Raw genomic sequence first — 27,986 nt, 5'->3', positions numbered from 1 at the left:
GCGACAGGGTAAGCAAAGTTAAAATTTCTCCAAGCAGAAATGAGGGGTATACAATCACTGTTCGCTATAGTCGCTGTCGGTTTTGGAGCTGCCTCCCATGTTGTGTTAATGGGATTCGCCATTTCGAAAGTTTTGTGTTCCTTTCGTGACATCACAACTCTAGGGGAAACAAGCGAGATTGGTCAACTTTGAGACTGTTTCTCAGGTCCTCAGAGGCATGGAATATTTTGAAACATATTTGCTCAATTGTTTAAATCTGTTTAGGAATACCTTTTAAGAATCAGCGCTCTACCCACTGCGACCAGGGTGTAAAACCTGTGGTTTTGACCAACATTGCCAGATTTTTTTATCAAAAATTAAGTGTGCGACATACACGAATACATACAGTAACCAAAATTGATAGAAGACATTTTAACCCTAAATATTTGAACTCATGACAGGAAAGGACACACGCGACCTCGTTGTCCCGAACAATTTATTAAGGACAGATAACTTTCACAGCTGCAGAGAAAACACTTGTAAAAATCTCTTTATAAAAGTCAAATATTCTCCACACCGTTTCAAGTAAGACTGTTACCAAACAGCACATGCCAGTAATTTTGTTTAAGGTGTGGCTTTGAGGATCATCATATTTAGATGTTTAAGGCGGTACACCGTGAAGCGTCATGATCACAAGTTAAAGGCGTTTGACATGTTCCATTGGTTTGTCAGTGTTGCCCTACACTTGTCCTTCAGCTTTTCATCCGTAATAGCATCACTCCCTCAAAAAAGCTAACACTTTAAAACCAGAACCCTTGCAAAATACTCGGAAGGGTGAAGACCGTTTTCAGTCTATTTAAATTCACACAACGGGGACGATATTAAAATACACATTTGCTTGACAAATAAAGGCCAATTAGATTGTCGTCATTTCCTTCCATTTGGAGACTCTACATTAAAAGCATTCCGATATCTAACAAACACACTGATTATCATATTTGTATCACCACATAGAATGAAGGCATTTTTTTTTTCAAGTGGTCATAAAACAAAAACTTTGATCCAGTGTTAAACCATGTGACGAGCACATATGAGCAAAATCAGGAGGGTGCCCCAGCACTTGAAGGGTAAGTGTAAAAATCAAGAGACACGAAACGCTACATCATGGAAGGCGTGCACCAGGCATGTCAAACATACACACTGCTGGTTAGACATGTCGCGTTGGATGATTTACATTTCTGAATATGTCAAACAGAAGTAAGACACAAGGTCATTTCTATCAAAAGTATTGTAACAAGTATTGGGGGGGGTAAATGCAAACCAAATTCTGTCTTGGTCCGCTAAAGGGCAGCGTTTGTATAGCGTGGTGAGTTGGTTCAGGTGTAAAATTGCATTCACTCAACTATTAAATTAAACCAGTTAACACTTCAATGCCAAACATGAAAATCATGTTTTGCCCATTTGTGAATAAATGTGTTTAGAACAGTGTTCCTCAACTGGTGGGTGGGGACCTAAAGTGGGTCAGGGTCCGGTTTTCAGTGGGTAGAAGGCCTTGGCCAAAATTTGCTAAGAAAATGAAACAGATTGTGATAATGCAAATGCGAGTTGACGTTTGTTGTTTCGCAACACATAAAAAGACAGGCAAAGTTTGTTCAAACATGTTGAGAATGGCGAAACCCAGATGCTGTAATCTGTTTATCGCGGTTAATGGATACCAGAACCCTTAGCGATATCAAATTTTCCTACTTTAAAATGCGCTCTGCCAGGCCCTGCTTGCAGCAATAGTTGACCAGAGATAATAGGTTGCGGCCACAAAGGTGCTGTTCATTTTTAGCTGAAAGAACAAAAAAAAAAGAGCCGCAACTCATAACACAAATTTGTTCTCTTAGGCCCTGCTCTCAACAATATGCGATCGGGGATAATGGCCACATGGGCGCAGATAACTTTTTAGTGGACAGCAAAACAGCTGCAAAGCCTGACAAAATTTTGTACTTCTTTATTTAGTGATTTTTTTATTGCATTTAAACATTTTGGATTTCATTAAAATGCAGCTACAGTAATTGAGAATTGAAGAGAATATTATTACTTTGTCATTTCGGTTTTGCAGTTTTTTAAAAATGTGAGTACATTATACAGACGCTGCCCTACTTACATCCGGACTATCGTTCGTAAGTTGAATTTGTTCGTAAGTTGCTTCAGTGCTATATTTTGTATGTTTAAGGTTTATATAAGTATGTTTAGGGCTTGTACAAGTAACCTGTATTGTTTTGTACTAAAAAAATAAACATATAAAATAATATGCTCTATAAAGATAATGTTGGGTTTAAGTTACTTTTGGAAAATGCGCTTCAAGAGGTCCTCCTCCGTGGTAAAAAGTGGCCAAAAAAAGCGTTCAGACCATTTTCTCAACCACATCAAGCTTTCTTATTTCACTTTTATTTCAAAAGAAACAGCTCGCCTCTTCTTTCCACTTTACACCAACCATATTGAATGGATGCACGAGCTATTAAACAATAAAAATGTCAAAGTTCTTAGCGTGCTGGAGATACAGTAAAGTTCACACACCAACTAGAAAGAGGAAGAAGATTTCTTCTTCAAGGTGGATGCTGGGTGTCCTCTCACAGCGCCACCACACACCGGTAGCGGCGGAAAGAAGCACTGCAGTACTGTCCTCTACTCGGAAACGATACAAAATCTAACTTACAGCAATGTCCGGATATTTTCAGACATCCAGAATTTTGTTTTTGTATCTACCGTTTTACGTAAGTCGAATGGTTGTAAGTAGGGGAGCGTCTGCATTATCTCTGGTTTGAACTGCGTTTCATTTAATACATTTGAGGAGTGGAATTTGTTTTTGGTTTGGGTCGCAGCTTGTAATTGGGGTGGGCCCTTAGGTCAGACCAGTTAACAACCACTGGTTTAGAAAAGATTCCTTGTCATCTGTGATTATAACATGTATGGTAGGTTACCAATATGATAATTGATAAAGCATAATGCTGAAAAACAAAGATAAATATTTTAAAGTTAATATTATTTTACCGATCCGGCACACCTGAGAACAGAAGTTATGGATCTGGCCCCAGTGCCAATCTGAGTTTGACATCCCCGGCATACACAATTGTCAAACACTACATGACGACACCATGAAACGCTCCCGTCGCCGCCAACACACAAGAATATATACACTGTAAATAGCCTGTTATACATCTTTCAAAACCTCTTATATGGATTTGTGCTTTTAAGTCGCTCCCTCGCCTGTAACCCTGACATTTAACCGAATATTCCATCAAGATTGTCGGAGTTCTTTGATTGACTTGAACTGGCAGCGTGCAAAAGTGTCAGGCAGCTGGTGTTGCATTGGCTAGAATGACCGGAAGCTGTTGCGCAGTGCTGAGGAACGTTTGCGATTTTTGAGTCGAGTCAGTAAAACAGAAAGACTTGGACCAGCTGGATTTAAGGTGGGCTGGATTGCTATTCTCCCTCATCTACTGTATGTCAATCAGCGGTATGTTGCATAGTGTCGGCTTGAGATAGCAGATCCCCGTGATAAGATACCATCGGCGAAGTACACACGTTGCAACGGCCTATGTTGTCAGGTTCAAACCCATATTGGCAAAAAAATAAAACCAAAAACGGCATCATAAGTCCCATTCTGTATTTCTTCACTGATTGCAGGCCATAAGTCCAGTAAATGTCCAACTCAAAGCCCCCGATACGATCCACTGTGTCATTTCGGGGCTATTCTGTACGAGAAGTATGGTCATGGTGGTTGCTCTCGCCCTCTGTCTCCTGATGGCTGAAGAGGTAGCTCCACCAGGTTTTGGAGTGGTGGATGGACCTTGTCGTGCCGCCGGCACCCTTCATCTTCAACTCCTGCACCTCAAAAGAAAGACAATAGTCTGAGTGAGTCAGCTTTCTTTTATATTCCACAACAAACAGGTTTCTCATCGTTTGGTAGTCAAGTACCTACTTTCAAATCTTAATTACCGTATTTTCCGCACTATAAGGCGCACCTAAGTCTTAATTTTTTTCAAAAGCTGACCATGCGCCTTATAATACAGTGCGCCTTATATATGGATCAATATTAAGTCGCAAAGTCTTGCAACTAATGATAGCAGCCGCCGACTAGATTTTCCCCCGAACGCGAAGTAGTCCGCGGTGTATGCTGGGATTTATATACCGACGTTTCACTGGCTAACCAATGTGTCAATCATCAGTTGAATCGATCACTATTGGCTAAAGTTATTCGGAGGTAAAGAGGGCGGATCCTTTTTATCATTTACAGGCTGGCATAGGCTAAAGGGGCTAAACAAAGCCTGCAATTGGCCGAAAAAGATGAATGTGAATAGCATGTTGGGTTGACGGCATAGAGAAAACATTATTTTACTTTTCTGTACTGTATCTGTAAATATTTTACTCTCCTGGATTTACTAGACTCACGGATATAAGAGGACCATGGTTGCACATTATTATTGAACGCAACGACTTCGGTGAGCTACTCCGGCTATATATTTTCCCAGTATCTTGTTTCAGAGTGATATCGATGTTTCTGTGATGAGTCTTTTTTTAAATTAAACTCAATTCCAAGTGTTTATTGTCATATGCACAGTAAAGTTGCGAGCGAAAAAGAAAATAGAAACTAAGGAATGGTTGGCATTTCTTGAATCCCAAGACTTTAACCTTCCGAATGATATTTGGAACGATGCATTTGAGTGACATCGTACGGACACCGCATCCGCACGTGTCTACGACACATATTTGCTTCTTTGCAAGCTTCTGGAATGTTAAGGGGGTAATCAGTTTGACTGAACTATCTGACTGTTTTGTCCAAGTTACCATTGTAGCGACTTATGTATGGAAGATATAGGACCAAAAACTATTTTTTGGGGGTGCGCCCTATAACCCGGTGCGTCCTATAGTGCGGAAAATACAGTACTGTAAATTCTGGACTACAGAGCGCATAAGAAACGGATAAAAAAAAAACTGCATGCTCAAATATGAGAATGTAACTCGAATTTGTCTTTCTATTCTATTGCACCCTGGTCATCCTGTAAGGGAGATAACCACTTGTAAGGCCCATTCTCAAGGTTTCCCATTTTCCTTGTGCTGAGGTTTTGAGTTTTTCCTTTACCGTATGTTGGTTTAAGATCAGGGGGTGGTGTAATTGTAACCTGTGCGGTCCTTTGAGACTCCTTGTGATTAAGGGCTATAGAAATAAATGTGACTTGACTTGACTGACTCTGTGCGAGCCACACCGGATTTAAAGCCGCTGCTTAAACGTCCAAAAATAATGCAAACGTCAACAGCACCGTTCCCCCACACACCTGAGGCAGTTTTCAGCTGCTTCGTTTTTCAGTTATTTACGTCAGTGGTCGGAAACCACCGGGGCGGGGGTCATTTGGTATTGGGCCGTACAGAAAGAAATAACAGTTGCCTTGTTTTAGAAAAACAAGTTACCTTATGTTTTGCTTACATCGCATATAACGCACATTTTTCTTTCCCCACAAAATAACTCAAAGTTTGGGTGTACGTGATACACGAAGTTTTACATTAGTAGCGAGTTGAAGCAATGATTGATTGGTTGAAAAATACCGATGGACACAACATTGGATGGGATGGGTATCGAACCAGGATCGCATCAGTGAGAGCATTTAATCCTAACCTCTAGACTTAGCCATCTATGGCTCTTTTTATGAGTCAATGGCTCGCAGAAAAAAATGATTCAATGTAAATTCTCTCTCCATGTCCCTCCAAATTGGGGTTTTTAAGGGTTATTGTTCTATCTTCGTTATTCATTATCCATTATCCGTTATCGGTCAGTTCATAAAACGCTACAAAAGGCCAAGCTAAGGTCCTAGCCCTAAAGCCTTGCTGCGATCATTGCGAATGCACCGTTCCCGGAGGTACTGCAATACCGGGCCGATGCGTGGAGTGGACAGAGCAAGCTCTTATTCCATATCCGGAATGCAAAAATCAAAGATCACAAGCTGTCAAATTTGGTATCACGGCCAAATTGGGGGTTTTGGGGTTTTTAAGGGTTATTGTTCTATCTTCGTTATTCATTATCCATTATCCGTTATCGGTCAGTTCATAATACGCTACAAAGCCTAGGAGCCGGGACACACACTCTCAGCCAAAAGGCCAAGCTAAGGTCCTAGCCCTAAAGCCTTGCTGCGATCATTGCGAATGCACCGTTCCCGGAGGTACTGCAATACCGGGCCGATGCGTGGAGTGGACAGAGCAAGCTCTTATTCCATATCCGGAATGCAAAAATCAAAGATCACAAGCTGTCAAATTTGGTATCACGGCCAAATTGGGGGTTTTGGGGTTTTTAAGGGTTATTGTTCTATCTTCGTTATTCATTATCCATTATCCGTTATCGGTCAGTTCATAAAACGCTACAAAGCCTAGGAGCCGGGACACACACTCTCAGCCAAAAGGCCAAGCTAAGGTCCTAGCCCTAAAGCCTTGCTGCGATCATTGCGAATGCACCGTTCCCGGAGGTACTGCAATACCGGGCCGATGCGTGGAGTGGACAGAGCAAGCTCTTATTCCATATCCGGAATGCAAAAATCAAAGATCACAAGCTGTCAAATTTGGTATCACGGCCAAATTGGGGGTTTTGGGGTTTTTAAGGGTTATTGTTCTATCTTCGTTATTCATTATCCATTATCCGTTATCGGTCAGTTCATAATACGCTACAAAGCCTAGGAGCCGGGACACACACTCTCAGCCAAAAGGCCAAGCTAAGGTCCTAGCCCTAAAGCCTTGCTGCGATCATTGCGAATGCACCGTTCCCGGAGGTACTGCAATACCGGGCCGATGCGTGGAGTGGACAGAGCAAGCTCTTATTCCATATCCGGAATGCAAAAATCAAAGATCACAAGCTGTCAAATTTGGTATCACGGCCAAATTGGGGGTTTTGGGGTTTTTAAGGGTTATTGTTCTATCTTCGTTATTCATTATCCATTATCCGTTATCGGTCAGTTCATAAAACGCTACAAAGCCTAGGAGCCGGGACACACACTCTCAGCCAAAAGGCCAAGCTAAGGTCCTAGCCCTAAAGCCTTGCTGCGATCATTGCGAATGCACCGTTCCCGGAGGTACTGCAATACCGGGCCGATGCGTGGAGTGGACAGAGCAAGCTCTTATTCCATATCCGGAATGCAAAAATCAAAGATCACAAGCTGTCAAATTTGGTATCACGGCCAAATTGGGGGTTTTGGGGTTTTTAAGGGTTATTGTTCTATCTTCGTTATTCATTATCCATTATCCGTTATCGGTCAGTTCATAATACGCTACAAAGCCTAGGAGCCGGGACACACACTCTCAGCCAAAAGGCCAAGCTAAGGTCCTAGCCCTAAAGCCTTGCTGCGATCATTGCGAATGCACCGTTCCCGGAGGTACTGCAATACCGGGCCGATGCGTGGAGTGGACAGAGGAAGCTCTTATTCCATCTCCGGATTGCAAAAATCAAAGCTCATGGCTACATCAGCACCAATATATTGGGGTTTTGGGGTTTTTAAGGGTTATTGTTCTATCTTCGTTATTCATTATCCATTATCCGTTATCGGTCAGTTCATAATACGCTACAAAGCCAAGGAGCCGGGACTCTTACTCTCAGCAAAAAGGCCAAGCTAAGGTCCTAGCCCTAAAGCTTTGCTGCGATCATTGCGAATGCACCGTTCCCGGAGGTACTGCGATATATTGGGTCAGCGAAAACTTATTGTAGTGCATCAAGCCAAAGTTCAGAGTGGTACTGCACAGTATATATGGGGCACAGTTCTAACTACAGTCAAGGTGTCACAACAAAAAAACTTTAGTCTGTACATCACTAAGAAATCCTTTATATGCAAGCTCAATAAATAATCTGTGTTCACTGTTGAGACACCTTATGATGAAAACCCACAGAACAAACTGTAAATATCCCAAAACACCAGAAGAGCACCCAGAGAAATTTGATTTGGTGAGCTGTAGGGATGGGTGGAGCTATGCAAAGAGCGCAAGCACTCCCTCATGTCTCTCGCCCTGCACGGAAAGTCGATAGATGGGGATGCTCATTTGCATAATTTTGTGGCGTTTTTAAACAATAACTGCTTGCCACTTATTTAAAACAATTGTTTATGAAAAAAGTGAAGGTCAAAATGAGCCTCAACCATTTTAAGTAATTACAGGAGGGAGACTAGTTTAAAATGGTATATATGTTGACATTTGGTATTATTCCTATTTTATAAATGAGATCAAATCATCAAATGTCACAGCATTTGGCCATGCTCAACACGTATAAACAAACATTACTGTTTTTCTTTTTTAGTATGGTGTGAAATAGCGGGTGAACACTCGCTTTGCATGGCATTGGTCGGTAGTAGCTCGTGGAGGAAAAGAGCTCGTCTTGGGATCAAGAGGTCACAGGTTCGATTCCCGGCTCCTCCGTGTTTTATGTGGAAGCTTCCTTGGGCAAGACACGGAATCACTAATGCAGGTAGTGGCCTTGCATGGCTGACGCTGATATCGGTATGTGTGGAGTGTGAAGCACTTTGAAAAGTCCTCTTTGACTTGAAAAGCGCCATTTAAACTTACATTTACATTATCGCCATCTATTACTTATTATTTTGCTTAGCTGTATTTTGCCAAGGGAAAGGCCCGTGACCCATTGGAAACAAGTTTGCGACTCAAGTGGGTTGTAACCCACCAGTTGAGAAACACTATGAAGCACACATTTTTGAAGTAAATATATATAAATGGTTACTGGTGGTTTGAAAATCCCTGATCATTGCCGCAAAATCAATTAATGTACATTTAGCTTTATTTCATAAACGGACCATATAACCAAAACATTGTTATAATTATCATATCCTGAGGCATCATATCTGTTATATCATGATGAGAGATACAATTGCGCCTTTGTTTTTGAACGCTACGCTTGATGTATTCAATGACCGATTACAGTGCAGGAAATCCTCCCCACCAAAAATATCTTAGCATTACTTATGCCAAAGCAAAGGCTCGCGATCCACTGAAACCCACCAGTTGGGAAACACTGCTCTAGACCACTAAGTTTGTAGATGACAAAGGAAACGGCATTCGATTTTATCTCATGATCACTCTATTTTTACTCCTGGTACCACATTGTTGTTCAAATTCTGACTCAGAAATCTAGTGAGGTTATTTCGTAACAGTAAATGCAGGGATCAGAATGGAGATTTTCATTTTCAGCTGAAATAGCCAGCGTCCAGGAATAAACCAGGGCGGAGCAATGCAGCCAATTTTTCTAACGGCCGCCAGGGTGCGCCAGAGCAATAAAGGAAAGAGTGAGACAGTCGGATTTTGAATTTGTTTGCTACGCAAGAGAAAAAGTGAAAAAGTCGGAATGCCTTTAGGGTTCAAAAACAGCGGAAATCCGCGGATCCGCGGAAAATTCTGATCCCTGTAAATGACAAAATGGTTCCTGTCCAGATGGTTCCATTTTGCTTCACCATTCACATTTCCCAATCGGAATATTAAGCAGGGATTTTTGACTTCATTACCGCAAATCCGCCTATGTCGACAAATTTCCTGTTCTTTTATGGAAAGGGATAGGAAGTAAGGGAGAGAACGGAAATCCCCGGCCAAAAAACCCCAGATGCAGTCGCTTCTCACCCCTTTGTCCAACAGGCTGTCGAACTCGTCACTGAGGCGTCGTAGCTGCCGCCCGTACTTCTTGGCGGCCCAGAGCGCAGGGGGGGCCGACTTGGATCGGCCCCGGAATGGAGCGCCGTCGCCGGGAGTGCCGGCTTCTTCTTCCGCCCTGATTTGGAGCTCCTCGTCTCGGTTCGCTGCCAAAGCGTGGGACTCGGAGTTCAGGCGGATCCGACCAGATGACTCTAGAAGCAGTAACAGAGGGGTGTTGTAGAAATTGGAGGTCCGATAATCGAGAGAAAGTCTTCTCATAAGTGGATAAAAGAAATAGACAGGAGCCAGTCTCGTTACGGAGGGAGATTGTCACTTTATTGATGCGTCAATAAAGATCTCACAGAGCTAGGAACATGACAATGTATTTAAAGCTGGTAGTGACGATTAGGCTTCGATTGAGTACACCCCAAAAGGCGGTCCTGTATCACGTATGAGTACGTGACCAGTCCCGTGTACGCCGTATGAGTACGTGACCGTTCCTTGCACGCCGTCTGGCAACGGTATCTTCAAGGTAAACTCTAATCGTCTGGTAACGGTATCTTCAACCGAGGTCACCCCGACCTTTTCCCACAAGCAAGTAATGTATTGTAAGTTAATGTAGACATGTATGCAAATCTATTTCTATATATGCAAGTGCAAATGCTTTTGAGGATTTGCCACAACATAATCCCCCCTTTTTTTTTTTTTTTCCTTTGAATGGAAATTAAAATTGAAAAGGAATACAGAGTAGTGGCAAATTATTACCAATCATAGATATCAATACAGGACAGAGTTTACGCGAATCGAAAATAAAATAAAATTCTGGCGGTCAGCCTGCTGTGATTACTCTAACTTTCATTGTTCATGTTTCATTAAATAAAAAAGAAAAAACCCCTAACACTCCAAACATCTGACCTATGCACTAACCCCCCCTTCATTTATCTTTATCCGTACATACTGTATTATACACGTGGACCGTCGACGGTTGATCGGTACGTGATAAAGGTAAATGAATAATTAAACTGATAAGTGATAACAAATTTTGGTAACAGCCGTCGATACATTTCAAGATGAGTGGATAGTGATACAGCATATACATCGGCCTTTGGCCTGACCCCTGTGCATAATTTGAAGACCATGCACTGTCGTATTCGTCAACGGGTGGCGTGAAGTCAGATGTTGGAGTGAGTGTTATCCCAGCAGGCATCACGCTCAGTTTCCATGCAGCCAAAAACCCGGAAGCGACGATGACCATCCCAGGCAGCAGCTTGTTCCCCGGCAGTGTGACATACCAACAAAAGAATCACAAGTAGAAACCAATATATTTGTTGCTGTTATTCCTAGTGCTACTTGATATTGTTATTAGTGTAGATTATCATTTGTGTCTCTTTCCGCAGATGCTCCATTATTTAATGTAATGTAGACTGACTATTAACGTTGCCAAATAAAATTCAAGGTTTTGAATTTAGTTGAGTCATCTGTCCTCCCTCAGGAATAGGCTTCGATATTTAATCACTAACTGTGCTCATTGAGCTTCTTGCCACCCTAGTATTAGCCACTACTGTCATTTGTTCTCCAAAAGTCTTAAGAATTCCTCTTTTAAGAATAGGTATGGCACAGAAACACAACAAATACATAATTATTACGATAGTTAGTACGAAAATTTCCCCCCTTCGCTAACATACTACCCCAGTACCCAAATGTAGACGAGAACCAATCAAAAGAGATACTGTTCTTTTCAGTATTTACTGTCACTTCATTGCTCAACTCACGAATCTTTGACAGTGCTTCTGTGAAGCTTCCTGCTTCGGATGTATTTAAAGGTATATACATACAGCCTTCCTCCTTTATCATATGACACACGCCTCCTTTACTGGCCAAGAGAAAATCGAGGGCCTGATGATTCTGCCAGGCCATCCTAGATGTCTCATGTAATTGCTCTCCTACTGCACTAAAGGCCTCGTTAATGTAATTAATAAACGTTGTTGGTTGTAATAAATGTAGTTAATCCATTTTGCGTTCTTATTCTGAGTTATCCAGATAAACACCGATTCTAATCCAGACTTAATTTCATTGCTAGCTATAAATTACTCTGGAATTACCCTCGGTTGTCCGATGTTATTTAGCCATACCCGTCCACATACATATGCTTTCTCTACTCCGGCCAATTGTTACGTGGGCCGCTTAAACGCTAGTACAAACAAACATATAAGACGAGAAAAAAGAGAATATAGGACAGGATACAAACATTTACACATTGAACAAACATAAAACATATGACAAGACAAATGGCCCACAAAAATTTAAGTTGTTTAGTCAAATTAAGTCAGTGCACATTGAGACCATGCGCCTACACAACTACCGAGTTAGGGTTACGGTTTTCCTCTTCTACACAATTTCCCGAATTTTACGTACTGGCCGTGCACTCATTTTTGGCTGTCGGCGTTGTAACCTCACTCTTTAGTGCTGTCGCCGTGGGTGTAGGTTTCTCTGGACTTTGGTGTGTCGGAACCTTTCTTGCCTGTATCGTCACATTAAGGTTTAGCCTATCATTATTATTTAGTATTATTATTTAGTATATTATTAACTTTAGTCTGTACTGTCGTTAACATATTTGGTTTCTGGTAGTCCGTCGGCACTCCGACTGGTTGCACGTTTCTCTGACTCATCCCATGATACCCGGAATTTCAGTAATTCAAACTTGTCTTCTATCGCAAATTGCACTATTTATACACGTCCTTCTACTCAATCAAGGAAGCAAGGCTTAGGGCGCTCTGAGAAGAGGGATGACTGAGAATGGGCGCCAAGAGTGGACTGAGAGTGTGATCGTGGCTACTGTGTTGTGCTGCGCAGAGACGATTCAGTTTTATTAAGACGACAGCAGTATGTGTGTGTGTGTGTGTGTGTCGTCGTATCGATACTAATAACTACAAGGAGTGGAATGGAACTATGACGACTATAACATGAAACCAAACGAGACGTCACGCTCTATAGAGAATTTACCAACCTATTTCATCATCGCCTACAATCAGCTTAAAATTTTTCCAACATTCTGCTTCTTAAAAGAACCTAAAAAAAAATCAGTCATTAAAAGCGCAATTAACCACCAGTCTATCTATTTTGTCGCAAGTTTTTCATACCCAATTTTCAGCAAATTATCCTTATTTAAATAATTTATGTTGTATGTTTGTCTTAGTGTTTCTTTTTCTTTTCTTTCAGAATTAAAGCAAAACAATATACTAGGTTAACTTTCTGTGGAATTCAGGGGCACTTAGAGTCTCGTTAAGTTTTATCGTGCTTACGTACTGAGATGTTTTAGTGCACAGGTGTCAAACAAGCGGCCCGCTAAGGGATTGAATCCGCGACCTTGGCGTTATCAGCACCAGGGGGGGTTGAATCCGGCCTGCGACAACACTTAGTGAAGCGCAAGAGAAAAACAAGCTGTAGGCTGACATTCTTTCTCTCTCTTCCTCCCTTTTTCTCTCAACCATTATCTCTCTTCCACTCCCCTCGTCTCTCTTTTTCTCTCAGTCTTTTTACTTTATTCTCTTTTACTCTTTCTATTTTTCCATGGATTTCTGTCTTTCTCTTTCTCCTTCTCTCTCTCTTTTGCACTTTCTCATTTTCTTTCTCTCTAATGTACTAGTCCGGCCTCCGTGAGAATGTTTGTTCTTTAGTGTGGCCCCTGAGTTAAAATGAGTTTGACACCCCTGTTTTAGTGAATTAGCCAGGTTATTCAATTTCTAAACTTTTCCCAAAATTTAAGTACTAGTAGACATTGTCTTAGTTTAATTATTTTCCATTCATTTTCTATGCAGTTATATTTTAAATCACCACGATATGTCTCGAAATCCATTCTGTCGTTATTTTTAATTCCTTTAATCCTTTCCAGGATTGATCAATCTTTTTCTCATTGTTTTCTTAAAAAAAATGCTCTTTTCCATAGACAATGTTTCATTTTAACTTATTCAACCATAAGTCAGCTATTGTTTCACATTCATTTATCATTTGTCGAACGTAACACTCATTCTAAAAAACTCAGTGTGGAATCAATTGTCCTAAAAAACCTGCCAACTCGAACTCAATGTCAAAAATTTCTAATTGTCTTTTCATCCCTCTGTAATCATAATCTCTTATTGTTGATTCGATATAAAGCAATACCTACTTGTCACCTATGAATTATCTTGTTGAATCGTATCTATTTTACATTACTATCTTAATCTTTTATTCCGCGCAACAATCTTCGTTTTTTACCCAATTGTCTTAGTTCCCTTTGTTTTTCTTTTCCTTTTCTTTCAGAAGAAATATTTCATTCAGTGACTGGAATAACTTAAGTTACGTTATTAATGATTTCTAGTTTCCAATTTTCTTCCCTGTGATACTATATCATCATCTTCAAACTTCTTTTCAATTTTTGATAATTCGAAATCATTCATACCACTAGTAATCTATCTACAACCTTTTTATGTATTACGCCTCTTTTGAATATGTCCGTTTATAACCAACGAAAAGATGGACACTAAAATTATGGACGGTTTCCAGTCTTCTTCTTTGTTTTACTTGCCTCTGCTCTAGCAAAACTACACGTCTTAAAAGTTCTTACCCTTTTTACATTCGCATATTCAACGAGAGATGATTAGTTTTGTTACTTAAACATTCTTTCTTTTTAAACTATTCTGTATAATTACCTAGTATACACTCAGTGTTCACAGTTCACCCTGTTCCTGTGTCCCAGACGCATCATCTATGTTGGGGACGCAACCTTTTCCTGTAAATTTTCATTATCATTTAATTCCTCTTTAACAAAGATTCTTGGTTTTGCTGTATGAGATTTTATTTTTCTGCACGCCGATCTTAGCTAACGAGATCTCGTCGCTCCGAGATTACGTCATTGTTGTTGGTAATTGGTTAAGTCCGTCTTTTTCATTGGACAAAACGGCTTTTTCCTCAATTTATTGAAGAGAGCCCTCTCATAAATGCTTTTCTTGCACTTAACTTGGTATTTAGTTCTGTAGTTACTTATTTTTAATTGATGTAGTGTACTATGTCTTTGTTTTAAAGTACTATATTGAATCGTTAGTTTTGTGATACTGTTTAGTATACCTCTAGGGGCATTTCTCTATTACCGTATTACTGTCGTAGTATTTCTACGGTACTTTCCTTCAGCGATTTTAATTTTTACCGTGTAACGTTTTGAGTGTTGAGTGACTTAAAATTCGACTGACTCCTGCCGTCACTTATGAGTGCTAAGGGTCATTTTGTCTGTCATTTTGTCCCAAAATGAAAATGTTAAAAATCCCTACAACTGAAGATATTTACGTATTTACTTTTAGCACGGGCGCTGTGCAATGGAGCAAAATGCGCATGTCCTGTTTATAGTCCTTAACACTTACCTAATCAAAACTTTTGAGTTTCTTTGCTACAGCTTCTGGATAAAACTTTCGTTGTCGGTTAAGGTTTTTTCCTGCGAGTTTTTATTAGAAATGTCTTGATAGTGAACCTAAATCGTTTAATTAGCTTTCTTATAAAGTATTTAGCAATTTATACCCAAAACAGGGATTGCTGGTGTGACTACGCGATTGCAAACTGGAGTTACTGGAGTTTTCCATAACATAACATGAGCATCACCTAGAGGCAGTGAAAAATAGTGCTTATGTGGGTGCTGTGACCCCCCTTTATTATCCTGTTAAGCACTTTTATTTTGGTTGCACTCCACAGTGCAAAGACTTCTTGCGGTCAATTTATACACACTGTCCCTTTAAAAAATTTCGAGTGCATGTCTCTTATGAAACCATATTCTAAAAATTATATTTTACACATTTTCGTCACATCTCACATTTTTCTTTTTTCCTGTAATGTTTTTGATTTTGGTACTTTAGAGCTTATCTACCTCAGGGCCAGTGAGCCCTTCATGAGGTAAAGTGTACTTGTACTTTCCAAATCACCAACCGTTTTGGCATGTTATACAGTAGTGTCACACTTAACCGGGCCGCTGTCTCTAGGATGCGTCATGGTCTGCAGCGTCGCTTTTTGGATCTCCGGTTGCACTTTCGGAACCGCAATTTCCATTCGCCGCTGCGATTTCTCGAGCTCTGCTCCTAGTAACAATCATATCAGACAATTTATTATCACACACAGCTTTGTTATCCACATCTTGTTTTCCTAATTTGAACGTTACTGCCCTGTTGATCTTGCTTGGTCTCGTTGACGGTGGCAGCAGGGGTCAGCAATAAATGATTGGTGAAAAATTAATGCCATTAATTGCGAAAAATTAATGGAATGGTTGCTTAAATTCATAAATCCATTTATTGCAAAATTTAAATAATTAGCAACTATTGCGAGTTTGCGACCCATTAATTGCGAAATTATCCGGGTTTTTTGTTAGTCGATTGCGTCAACAAACGTGCAAATTTTTTCGCCGCGCGAGCATTTCGTATGCGGTCAAGGGCACATACACGCACAATCGGGACAGTGCATGTATACGCGTAAGCTACCGTGTTTCCCCCATTATAAGGCCCAGCTTTTTATGAGAAATGAAATTCAACCTTGTCAACAAATTGCCTAGAAGCCCAACTTTTTTGTTTTATAACAACCGCTTCTGGGACAGCGAATTTGTTTCCCACATCGTTTCATCTAATGAAAATCTCTAACATTTTCACTATATCCGATGTTTCTATGTTGTACACATTTTGTTCAAAAATGAATGTGTAATAAATAGCAACATCTCTTATTACTAAGGTGTCTTACTGCGCATGATAATGTTGGCGTGAATGTTCCATCATTCACTGTTCATCCAACCTCAGTTAGTGTTCCGACAATTCGCATATTAATTTAGGAGGAATCGACAAATTATAATTATAAAACAAGCCCCAACATGCCGGTAGCTGATGTGATCACCAATAACTCAGAAGATATTTTTTGTACTAAAAGTAAAGATTAAAGGACCAGTTTGTTCGACCATATTGACACGGCTAGCACACCATTAAATTACCAATTAATGGCTAGAAATCCAATAAATACCCATCAATTGGCCTTGCCGCAAAAAAAAATTAATTTTAATTTTTTCGCACTTAAATATTATTTTTTTTCCAAAAATCAATTAATGATGACCCCTGGGTGGCAGCGTGAGCCCTCGACCTGGACTGCGGCCAGCGTTGCCCTCACGACGGTGTACGGTCCCTCACGCCTCTGATGGTTCCTCTTTCGTCGACCTTGATGTACACGAGATCCCCTGGGACGTCTTTTCAAATGGTTGTTCGACCTTGGACTCCTGTCTCTTAACCAGCTAGTAGATGACAGCCGTCAATTGTCACATTCAGTCTCTCAGTTCAGTTTGTAGTGTTTTGTAGTTGCTCAAGTGGCCCAGATGCGGTGCTGGTCTGCCTGTTACACGGATACGATTTGACCAAAGTGAAATTATCTGAAAATTAGGTGGGGGTCTGGGGGGTGCGGGCCCCCAACTGGGTCCAGGGCAGTGCCCCGGTGGGGGGACTAGTGGGGCGAAGTCCCCCCCGAAGCTCATGGGTTTTCCGTGTTTTTAAAGTACTTTCAATGCATTCAGATGACAAAGAAATAGACAAAACAACAGCATCAATTTTCAATGTATCTTCCCATATAAAATTACAGTTTAAGTCAAAATCAGCCACATTAAAAAACATTGGACTACCTTTGCTTTTAAAAACTATCACTGAGAATACCATCATATCTAACTCATGTGATTACTAAGTTAACACATAAATCATGTTGAAGAGTTCAAATTTCATGAACAAATAATTGTATCATGACCAAATGAAAAGTAACTCATTAGAACATACCTCTAATGTCTTTGTTATGGCAGAAGAGTTTATCTATAAATGAAAGTACTGTAGTGGGTTGTACCTAATTCACCCACGGAACCATTGTTTAATGTGTTGTTTTTGTAAGATGCCCTTCACGACCTTTAGAACAAACAAATTTATCTGATATAAAGTCAAAGGTATTTCCCTGTTACCTATTCTCCCTGCCTCTGGAGACACAATCACCGATTTCCTGGAATGCAGATTCAAAATACAATTTTAGCAGTATTTCTGTGTTAAAATAAAATAATTCACAATCCAAACGTATCAATATTCCTCAGATTTGTAAACACTACGTCAATCAACAAGATTCTAGCGTGATTCAAAGCAGACGTGTGTTGTTAGTTATCACCGCCCTGTCGACGGCCTTGGCCGTCTGGCTCAGTCCATTGTGACGTTCACTCGCAGTCTGCCGCCGGAATGTTTTCGTGAGCTTATCAGTACCAAACTGACCTTGGTGTCCAGCTGTCTACCTTTTTCTCCTCGTAACTGGCTGCAACCAGCACTGTTTGAGAACAGCCTGGATGTGCTCCAGTGTCCCCACAACCCTTCTGTAGACAAGCGGCCAGACAATGGATTAGTGAACGTCTTTGTTTGCTCTTTGCTCGTTTTTCTGTCCATCTTCGGCCCTTTTCAACGATCGTCTGACTTCTGAATCCTGTTAAATCGGTCATGTTTACAAACCCGGATGTTTAGTCTAGGTTAAATGACTGAATGAATGAATGAAGACATCACCTTAGCAAGTAATCTGCTCTTCATTGTATTTTGAAAAAGCCTGCCAAATTGTCCTCAATTTACCCAAACTATGCTTATTACGTTTATCGGAACAAGATCTCACAAATCAAAAGGCCACACGCAAACGGAGCACTTGACTTGACGAATTAAGTAATCCCTCCATTTTTTTATTTTTATGACACCACTTAACATAACGTTACATAAAGTAAAGGGAAAACAATACACACGGTCGAGCTCAACTTACACACGGAGAAAGACAGAGTGGTGGGGGTAAGGGGGGGTAAAAAACAAAAAACAAAAAAGACAAAAAGAACCAACGGTTTGCGCTAATAACCCACAAAAACCAAGAAGCAGTCACTCCATCATTCATCCATGCCTCCATAACTCCACACCCAACGCCAAACAAAACAAAAACAAAAAAGACAAAAACACAAAGGTTCTCCTCCGCACAGCGTCGTCCTCGCCCTTAAACAGTTAACTATAAATCACCCGCGTACAAAATAAGATATTTTATTTCCTTTTTTACAAAAATACAGAATATAATTTGCATAAACAGTCAAATAAATATTACATTTCAAAAGGGTCTTTAACAAACGTTTAGGACACTTTTACTTGTATTTATTTTTATTATATAATTACCTCTTTTTAATATTAAATATAAAAGCAGTAACGTTCGCTCATTGGTAACATTTTTTTAATGACTGTTATTATTTAAATAAAGAGAAATCACATTTAAGCAAGCGATGTTATCTGCCATTGAAATAAAAATCACTCAGCGAAGCCCACGACCCTGAGATTAAGAATCTCATGCTCCACCGACTGAGCTAGCCGGGCGGGGGAGAACACACATCCACAGACAGAAACACACACGCACAGTTCTCGCTAGCTGGCACACACCAACATTCCCGAATGAGACATCTCCCACACCAAAACATGTCATCAATTCCCACACATTCTTTGTATCGCCTGTTCTATGCGAAAGTATTTTAATAATAAAACATCGATTACTGCTCATTTTTTAGCGTCGGTCTAACAAAATCAGATTTTAGAAAATGGCGGTCTTCCACGCACCATACTTCTTATTAAGTCAAGGTTACATGTCCGACTCCCAAATCATAAATCCACTAGGGAAACAAATAAATATTTCCCGTATTAACAATATATAAATCGTCTATTTTGAACTGCCACTAGCAAATGACGACGTCTTATCACAGCTTTACACAGATCTCAAGACAATCATAAATATACAAATACCGACGCCGCTGCACCATTTTATCCAGGTTTTCAAGCAGCCCATGTCCCAAAACAGACAGGATTCTTTGAGCTCAGAACTCCCGTCGGACATAAAAATCTCAACTCAGTCTATATATCTCATCCGTCCGAACTTGGGCCTGACTACAGACGGAAAATCCCACGTGCACGAATTTTCATAATTTAGCTCCGACGCCACAGGCTCCTGTCCACCCACGAATCTCCACAAGCAAACCGAAGTAAGGAGAGAAAAAAAATCTTCCTTACCTCAACCGCTCATTCGAGACCGTTCCACTGAGAAGTCTTTTCCCTTTTCTTTTTTACTTAATTAGTGCCAATCCACGTTGCGGCGCCAAATGTTGTAGAAATTGGAGGTCCGATAATCGAGAGAAAGTCTTCTCATAAGTGGATAAAAGAAATAGACAGGAGCCAGTCTCGTTACGGAGGGAGATTGTCACTTTATTGATGCGTCAATAAAGATCTCACAGAGCTAGGAACATGACAATGTATTTAAAGCTGGTAGTGACGATTAGGCTTCGATTGAGTACACCCCAAAAGGCGGTCCTGTATCACGTATGAGTACGTGACCAGTCCCGTGTACGCCGTATGAGTACGTGACCGTTCCTTGCACGCCGTCTGGCAACGGTATCTTCAAGGTAAACTCTAATCGTCTGGTAACGGTATCTTCAACCGAGGTCACCCCGACCTTTTCCCACAAGCAAGTAATGTATTGTAAGTTAATGTAGACATGTATGCAAATCTATTTCTATATATGCAAGTGCAAATGCTTTTGAGGATTTGCCACAACAGGGGTGTCAGACTCATTTTCATTGAGGGCCGCATCAGCGTAATGGCTGTCCAACAGGGCCTGATGTGACTTATAAATGTAACTGAATGTAATTAGTTTGTATAATAATGTAGCTACAGCAATCTCTCATTTTTCGTAGGGGGTTGTATTCCAAAAACTTCCATCCATCCATTATCTGCCCTGCTTATCCTCAGTAGTGTCGCGGGGGCGCTGGAGCCCATCCTAGCTATCTTGGGGCATTGGACACACTGAACTGGTTGCCAGCCAGTTGCAGGGCCCAAAAAGACAGAAAACCCATTCTCTTATTCAAACCGGCCAATTAACCTGTCATTTGTGTTTTTGGAATGTGAGAGCAAACCGGAGTGCACGGGGAGAACATGCAAACTCCACACGGCGGAGGCTGCGGTAGCTGGACCTGAACCCTAAACCTCTGTATCATGGGGCCGTGCGCTAACCACCTGTACTATCAAATTATAATAATTATTGCAGAACTGTATTCATTAAGGACACGATCCACTTGACCTTCCATAATTTGTTGCAATCATGTGGACGTTATGAACAACCCGAAAAAGGCAGAAAATTGTCTGTATCTGAGAAAAATTGAAGGAAACACGTACTGTATCCATCAATATTAATTAGAAAGAGTTAGAACTATGCCCCGTTTTATCCGACAGTAACTATTAATACATGATCAAACATTTTTTAAAAAGCGCCACTAGGCAGTGCCTAAGACCGCATGTGGCTCCAGAACAAGTTAAACGGTTTGAATAGTCCAACTTTGTTGGCGATAGAAAGCATCTTGCTCTGCCTTAGGAGCCTATGTGCATCCAGAGCATTTTTGTTGACATGATGGCTTTTAGAGAAACTTAAAATCGAAAATAATTTGTGCGTATGCTCGTCAAACTGTTTTATGTATGTGTAAAACTCAGACCTCAACGTCAGACGCACAGGCAGACAAGCAGAAAAGGTGCTGGGCAACAATTTAGCAGATCATGAAATCGCAAAACTGCGATACAGCGGGGTTATACTGTGCTCCTTCATATTAGGTAATTTAATTAATTAAATATTCAAATCAATGTTACTACACATGTGTAATGTTATCAATTAAATACAGTGATACCTCTACATACGAGCTATGAGAAATGTGATGGAATTCTAACAAAGATTTACAAGCAGAATACAATGAATGAAGGTAGACTCGTAAAGTGTTGAAGCAGGCTGACCAACCTCCAACTCGGAGCTCCGGCAAGGTGAGGCGGAGGCCTTGGCGTGGACACTGCTCCTTTTCCTTTTCGCCATCTCCTTCTTCTACCTCCTCAGAGGGTTCCGACTCGCTATCAGATATGCTGAAGTTTGTGGCCATTGTGACATCTGGGGAGAAGGCGAAACGAAAAAGAGTTTAAGTTTAGTCGGTGCCAGCAGACCCCTTTTCGTGTTTGTCAACCAGCGTGACGTAGGCAAGCTGCAGGCGCATTGTTCAGTCGAAATGGCGGAATTCGTGTCAGTTTATACCGGACGATTGACAGAAAAAGATTGTGGGCCACAAATAGTAAAATCTCTAAAATTATGGACATATTTATGATAAGTCCTTATCACATGACAACATCCAGGCAACCCAAGCGGCCATGCTGAATGGGGGTAAGTTTACCTAACTCATTATTTTAGTGATTGACGTTCGGCAATCAAAACACTACTTTGGCTGTCGTTAGATATTCTATGTTAAGTTACGAAAAATAACGTTCCCTGGGATTACGATTCAAATAAGGCGATTCCCGGGACTCACTTCAGCCGGCGAACAGCACACCACATCAGCAAGACAATTTGGCGTGAACGGGCTATCTCCGGGGATCAAATTATGCAAATTCAGAGCCCATCTCTGCCCTCCACTCACTAGAGAGTGGGGGGAAATCTTTTCAGCCATTCTTGTTGGGACATTCGGGGCTTGCTTTGGAAACGGCGTAATATTTTCGCCTAGGGTTTATGGTGCGTGACCATTATCTCCGAAGGGCGCGTGTTGCAAGTGAAGATTTCGCTCTGGCCTCCACTCACCATGTAACAGTATGAATGGTCTTTATCGTCATTATAAAATAGTACAACACAATTGGAGAGGTTCCCCTTTCAGTCCAAAATCGATGTAATAAGCGGCCAGCTAACTGCATGCTAGCATCGGCAGGGATCAGAATGGAGATTTTCATTTTCAGCTGAAATAGCCAGGGTCCAGGGGCCGCAGGCCCCGGCCAGGTCCAGGGCGGAGCCCCCCTGAAGCCAACAGCATTTATCTTATTTGCTATGTGAAAATTGCACTAGAATGAATTAAATCCAACAAAACAGAAACCATGTATTTTTTTCAGTTTTAAGATGTTTAAAACAATTGGGGGATTACAATGTTACAACCATCACCATTGTTGTTGTGTTTTGATGATGAAGATGGACCTTGTATTTAGCTACTAATCTACAATATATATGAAAATATATACATTAATAACCATTCATCATTGATTTGAAAATAGAATGCACAAACTGAACATGCTTAAAGAAAATACATGTCATAAATTTTGTTTATCCTGTTCTAAATATTGTATAAACACAAAAGATAAAATCATTTCATAAATAAATAGATTTATAAATACCTCAGATTGGGATTTTCTGTCACACAGGGGAACCAGTGGTTGACTGCTGCTAGTATTTGAAGTGGAAGGATTTGGAACGGCCAATTATGTTACTGTTAGTTTCACTGCCGATTTTAAATGCGGATCCGAGTGCATAATTTGATCGCCGGCAAGCTATTTTTGCTTTGCGCTTGTTCATTTTAGCATGATCGATCAGTGCCACACAACCTCGCATACCATAATTGATCAGATCGACACAGTATAGACACTTTGCTTTCCCTGGAACATCACACTTTGCGATGAACTGGCTCAAAGTTTCTGTAACTTCCTCGATCTTTGCGCCGATTTTAACGTTTACTATGACAGTCTTCTCCAGCCATGACCACTTAAATTTATTCTTGATTCCTTTATCAATCTCGGGGACAAAAGCCTCGTCTTCTTTTCTTAGTATTTTCATATTTACTTTTTCAAACACTCATTTCACCGTTTGAAAAGACCGGAAGGAGCGCCATGTTTGAGAAAGCCAATGCTCTGAACAAAAGCTCCGCTGATTGGTTATCAGCGAAACTATCGACCAATGGTAGGAGTCGATCTATTTGTTAGCTAAACCACGTTGTGTGTTATAGATCTAATGCGCTGCGCTTCTTTTTGCCGATTTTTCTCGCGATCTCTAACTGCTAACTTGGGGTGATGAAACAGTCACGTATCATACCTCACCCCCCCAAAATATTTTCTCATCGAATTTAGACGATTTACGGGAATGACCTTTGGGGTTCAAAAACAGCGGAAATCCGCGGATCCGCGGAAAATTCTGATCCCTGCATCGGGAATCCTCGGGTTGGGCCAGCTCTCCGTGATTAAAATAAAACAGTCACGACCAGATAACAATCCACGGTGCACCTGGTGGATTCACTAATTCATCAGTAATGTAGATTTGATGTCGGTAGCCGATGTCCACAAATTCCTATTGGGTGCGTGTACGTCTGTGTATGAGTAGATAAAGTAAGTGCACAAAAAAAGCACTGGACGGGAGAGCTGCTGTGTCCTTTCCTGCTGCCACACGGATCAATTTCAACAAGTACTTAGAAATAAACGGTAAAGTCACAAAAAACAACACCTTACACATTCCTCTTTCATCTAAACAGCCAATAAAATTCGTGCAGACCCGTGACAAGATCAAACTGCGTAAAATGGACCCATCCAGTACATTCCACAATCTACATATGGGTGAGTGTGTGACGTCACATGAAATCAAGAAAATAATCCGTATCAAATTTGTAACAGGGCAGCACGGCGGCACAGCATTTAGCGCGTGTGCGGCACAGTTCTGAGGTCATGAAATTGAACCTCCTGTGTGGAGTTTGCATGTTCTCCCCGGGCTTGCGTGGGTTTCCTCCGGGCACTCCGGTTTCCCCCCACATTCCAAAAACATGCACGTCAGGTTAATTGGGCGGTCCAAAGTGTCCCTAGGTGTGAATGAGCGACTGAGTTGTCTGTCTCTCTGTCCCCTGCGACTGGCCGCCAACCAGTTCAGGGTGTCCCCTGCCCACTGCCCGAAGATAGCTGGCATGGGCTCCAGCACCCCCGCGACCCTACTGAGGATAAGCGGTGCAGATAATGGATGGATGGATTTGTAACAGGAAAAAATACCTTTTTAGGACAGCATGTTAAATGAGAGATAATAGTGGCTTAGATGAACAGTTCGTTTTTACAGTCGGTTTAGTTGTTCACATAGAAGTTAAAAATATGTCTTAGAACTGACTTACTTGGCTTGAACCCACCTTAAATACACCAGTAGTGTTGGTGGGATCAATTATAAGAAGGATCACGACAATTAATAATTATTATTAACAATACAATTATATATTATTATCGAATACATATATCACCCTTTGCCCCCATCTTCTGGCTTAAAGTCATGATCGCAGCCCTAGTGCTAATAAGTTATTATTTTGAGGTTTGGGTTGAGGTTTAGACTGTATTCGAAGTTTTTTCTTACTTTTACTATTTTCAGGCTACACCAACACAAAACCGGGAACGAGCATGAAATCACTCTCCACACCCCCTCCCCAGCTCCAGCTTCCTTATGGGTTTTGTGCCCTGGAACAGCAGTTCGAAAAGTAAGCTAAAAGCAGATAGGTGCGGTGGAATATTTTTTTTTATGAAGTCAGTTGGCCGTTGTTAACATATACACTGGTACCTGTACTTAAAAATGTCTCTACATATGAAAGTTTCTGGTGACTAGGTACTCAAGCAAGAACATACTGCCTCGAGGTCCAAAGGTGTTTCAGGATACAAAGTCTAAAATACATGCTTATAGCCGCTCCCGGAGTTTCCCGGACGTAAACAAACAGGCTGCGTGTATCCCAGCTTGCTTTTCGTGTCACCGTTCGGAGACGAGGTTTCTGGCAAGACGGCGGGGAGGAGGACGTAGCTAACATTTTATCAGCCTAAATTAAAGGAAGTTTAGAAAAATTCCATGAAGTCTCAGAATTTGTGGAAAGGATTCACCTGGAAAAAGTGTTAACACGTCAGGCTATCGCTCAATGTGATGACGTCTGCCTCGCGCATTTCTGACAAATTGTCAGAAGACAGCAAAAGCAGACGCTATTGGATCAGTTTTTCAAGAAACGCAAGTCAAAAAGGTAAATCAATGTTTTTTTTTATTATTTCCAATATTCTTTATTCTTCACATTATGTCCCTCTCGATTTTTGTTTATTGTAGAGTAATCTAATTCTTGCTGGGCAGGGCACCTGTATGATGCGGCAGGGGTAAACCAGTGAAAGCTGTCGGGCCCTGCTGTTGAACAAAAGAGTGTGTTGTGTCACCCTGACCCGAGTGACATGGCCGCTTTCTCGTGTCACGTTTCATCTGGAGGGACGAAAGCATGACCAACTTAGGTGCTGAGGTGCCTAACTTGTTTGGGTGTTTGGGCATTTGGGTCGTGTGTGTGTTTGTGTGTGTTTTTGCATTTTTTTCCCCTTTTATTTTCTTTGTTATTGTATGTGTTTGTTTTGCTGTCCGTCACCCCTCTTGAGGGATATAACCAAAGTAGATAGATAGTATCAATCTATCTCTAATTCTAACATGTACTCGCTCAATTTTCTGATGATCTTATATGATTCATTTAATAAGTATCATACTTTACTTTTGCGGGGCTTGGAATGGATTAGTGCATTTACATTCAAAAGGCTTCTCTACTGACGACGTTTTCAGGTTACGAAGCTACTCCCAGAAGAAATGAAATTCGTAAGTAGAGTTGAGGTACCACTGTACGAAGAAATATTAAACTTTTGAAGGACACCTTAAACAACGCAACCCACTGTTTTTAAACGATAATGTTAATTATTTTATTATTAGTTATAATTATTGTTGTCAAATATCTACTAGCTAACACTAGTACAGTGGAACCTCGGTTTTCGAACGCCTCTCAGTTCGAACAAATCGGTTCTCGACCAAAAATTTCGAGAAATTCTTGCTTCGCTTTTCGTTCAAAAAAATCGGAGTTTGAACGCCGGTACGCGAAGGTGCAATGCTGAGCGGCAGTACGAGTGCAGATTGCCCCCACCCCTCGAGAAGAACTCAAAAGCGGTGAAGGGAGTGTTTTAGCCCCTCATTATGCCTCGGAAGAAGGTCGGTGCAGGCAGCAAAGTTGCTACAGGTGAAAAAAGAAGAGTAGTGCGTACAACTATCGCATTTAAGAAAGAAATAATAGCAAAATGAAGAAGGTGTGCGAGTTTCCTTTCTTTCGAGGAAGTAGAGCATGGCTTCTGCAGACCACCACAAAGGTAAGAAATCCTATTCATAATTCTTTTCTTTATCCTTTAACCGCTCACCACTTGTTGTGGAGACCCGGGTGCTAAATGACGTGTAAACGACCTGATTTTTTTATTTTTACACGTTCATGTTAGCGTAATCTTTCGTACGGAAGATTACGCCAACGTGAACGTACGATTAGCCTGGGTTAGCTTCATGTTTACGTTCATGGTAAACATTCGGGGTGTTGGAACGGATTAAAACGATTTTATATTACTTTTAATGGGAAAAACGATTTCGGTGATCGAACAAATCGGTTTTCGAACAGGGTTCTGGAACGGATTATGGTCGAGAACCGAGGTTCCACTGTAGTAGCAAACTTAGAGTCAAGTAGGTAATGGTAGCAAACACTTAGTATTTCCCCAACACTTATCATTCAAGTAAATCCAAACTAGATCGCCATGATAACGTACCTGATATGAGATCTGCACCGCAAACACGGATATTCCTCATAATGTCCTCTGTCCAGTCAGTTATTTAAAGGATTCTTAGTGCTTTAGAAAAAGGCCTTTTCCCATTTAGAATGATCAAAAATGAGTATAAGCGTAAAGGCGGAAACAACAATGATCGAAGAGTCGATCGGAGGTTCTAAAAGTATTTCTTATAACTATGTCGTTGAAATGTATTACTAAATGTGAATTCGACAGGAAACGCGCCCGAAAGCCGACTCGTTTTATGGGAGTGAACAAAAGAAAGTTCCGAGCATGCGTAAGCCGCCGCGGGACAAACTGCAAAAAGCTAAACAAGCCTATTCTTACCGGTTTGTTTGTAGGCGAGGTTCCGAAAGGGTTCCGAGTCAGAATGGAGCTTTGGCGACTGAAAATGGACGATTAGCTGTTGTCTTTTTTGATTGTCTTCACCTTTGTCGTCTTCGTTGTTGTTGTTGCGATTTTTCGCTTTCCGTGTGGTGGTGAGTCGTTCGCGAACGAAGTGGATCTACTAGCCAACTCTTTGGAGTGAGTGCCGAGGACCGGCTCCCCGTTAGTTGCGCGTCGACTCCCATTGAAACGCTCTCTCCATCTTTCTCTTGCTCTCTTTTGCTTTCTTTATCGTTTTCTCTCTTTGTCGTTCTCTCTCTCTCTTTTTCACCCCCTTTTGATTTTTCTCTCTTTCCCTCCTATTGTTTTTTTCTCTCTTGTTTTCTCTTTCTTTTCAGTCAAGTCACTTTTATTCTCTCTTATCTCTTTTTCAGTTTCTTTCTCTCTCCCTTATGCTCTTTCCTCTCCTTCTCTATTGTTCTCTTTCTCACTCTTTTTTCTTTCTCTGCCTTTCTCTACCCCTCTTTTTCTCCCTCTCTTTCA

General features: G+C 41.0%; 1 protein-coding gene and 6 pseudogenes across 1 annotated transcript; all 7 read right to left on the bottom strand.

Moving 5' to 3' along the window:
* Positions 1–458: 458 nt before the first annotated feature.
* On the bottom strand, positions 459–27,586 carry badb (BCL2 associated agonist of cell death b). Its single transcript, XM_088348267.1, has 4 exons — positions 27,444–27,586; positions 21,487–21,630; positions 9,619–9,842; positions 459–3,852 (listed from the first exon to the last, which is right to left on the bottom strand). The coding sequence occupies exons 2-4, from the start codon at positions 21,620–21,622 to the stop codon at positions 3,718–3,720; spliced, it is 495 nt and encodes a 164-aa protein (XP_088204393.1). The 5' UTR covers positions 21,623–21,630; positions 27,444–27,586; the 3' UTR covers positions 459–3,717.
* LOC148356627 (U2 spliceosomal RNA) lies at positions 5,861–6,132 on the bottom strand (annotated as a pseudogene).
* LOC148356626 (U2 spliceosomal RNA) lies at positions 6,161–6,432 on the bottom strand (annotated as a pseudogene).
* On the bottom strand, positions 6,461–6,732 carry LOC148356625 (U2 spliceosomal RNA; annotated as a pseudogene).
* On the bottom strand, positions 6,761–7,032 carry LOC148356624 (U2 spliceosomal RNA; annotated as a pseudogene).
* On the bottom strand, positions 7,061–7,332 carry LOC148356623 (U2 spliceosomal RNA; annotated as a pseudogene).
* Positions 7,368–7,457, bottom strand: LOC148356622 (U2 spliceosomal RNA; annotated as a pseudogene).
* Positions 27,587–27,986: the final 400 nt, after the last annotated feature.

Source organism: Urocampus carinirostris, chromosome 11 (assembly GCF_059441175.1).
Source record: "Urocampus carinirostris isolate Australia breed hairy pipefish chromosome 11, RoL_Ucar_1.0, whole genome shotgun sequence".
NCBI lineage: Eukaryota > Metazoa > Chordata > Actinopteri > Syngnathiformes > Syngnathidae > Urocampus > Urocampus carinirostris.
Note: the sequence above shows the minus strand (reverse complement) of the source record. Positions and strands in the feature narration are given on the sequence as shown.

What these genes read in the sequence shown, in the direction of transcription:
- badb (XM_088348267.1), bottom strand. Translation starts at nt 21,622, where the DNA reads ATGGCCACAAACTTCAGCATATCTGATAGCGAGTCGGAACCCTCTGAG. An exon ending in GCCGGAGCTCCGAGTTGGAG is followed by an intron (nt 9,843 to 21,486) that starts GTTGGTCAGCCT and finishes TACTGCTTCTAG; the next exon opens with AGTCATCTGGTCGGATCCGC. An exon ending in ACAGCCTGTTGGACAAAGGG is followed by an intron (nt 3,853 to 9,618) that starts GTGAGAAGCGAC and finishes TTTGAGGTGCAG; the next exon opens with GAGTTGAAGATGAAGGGTGC.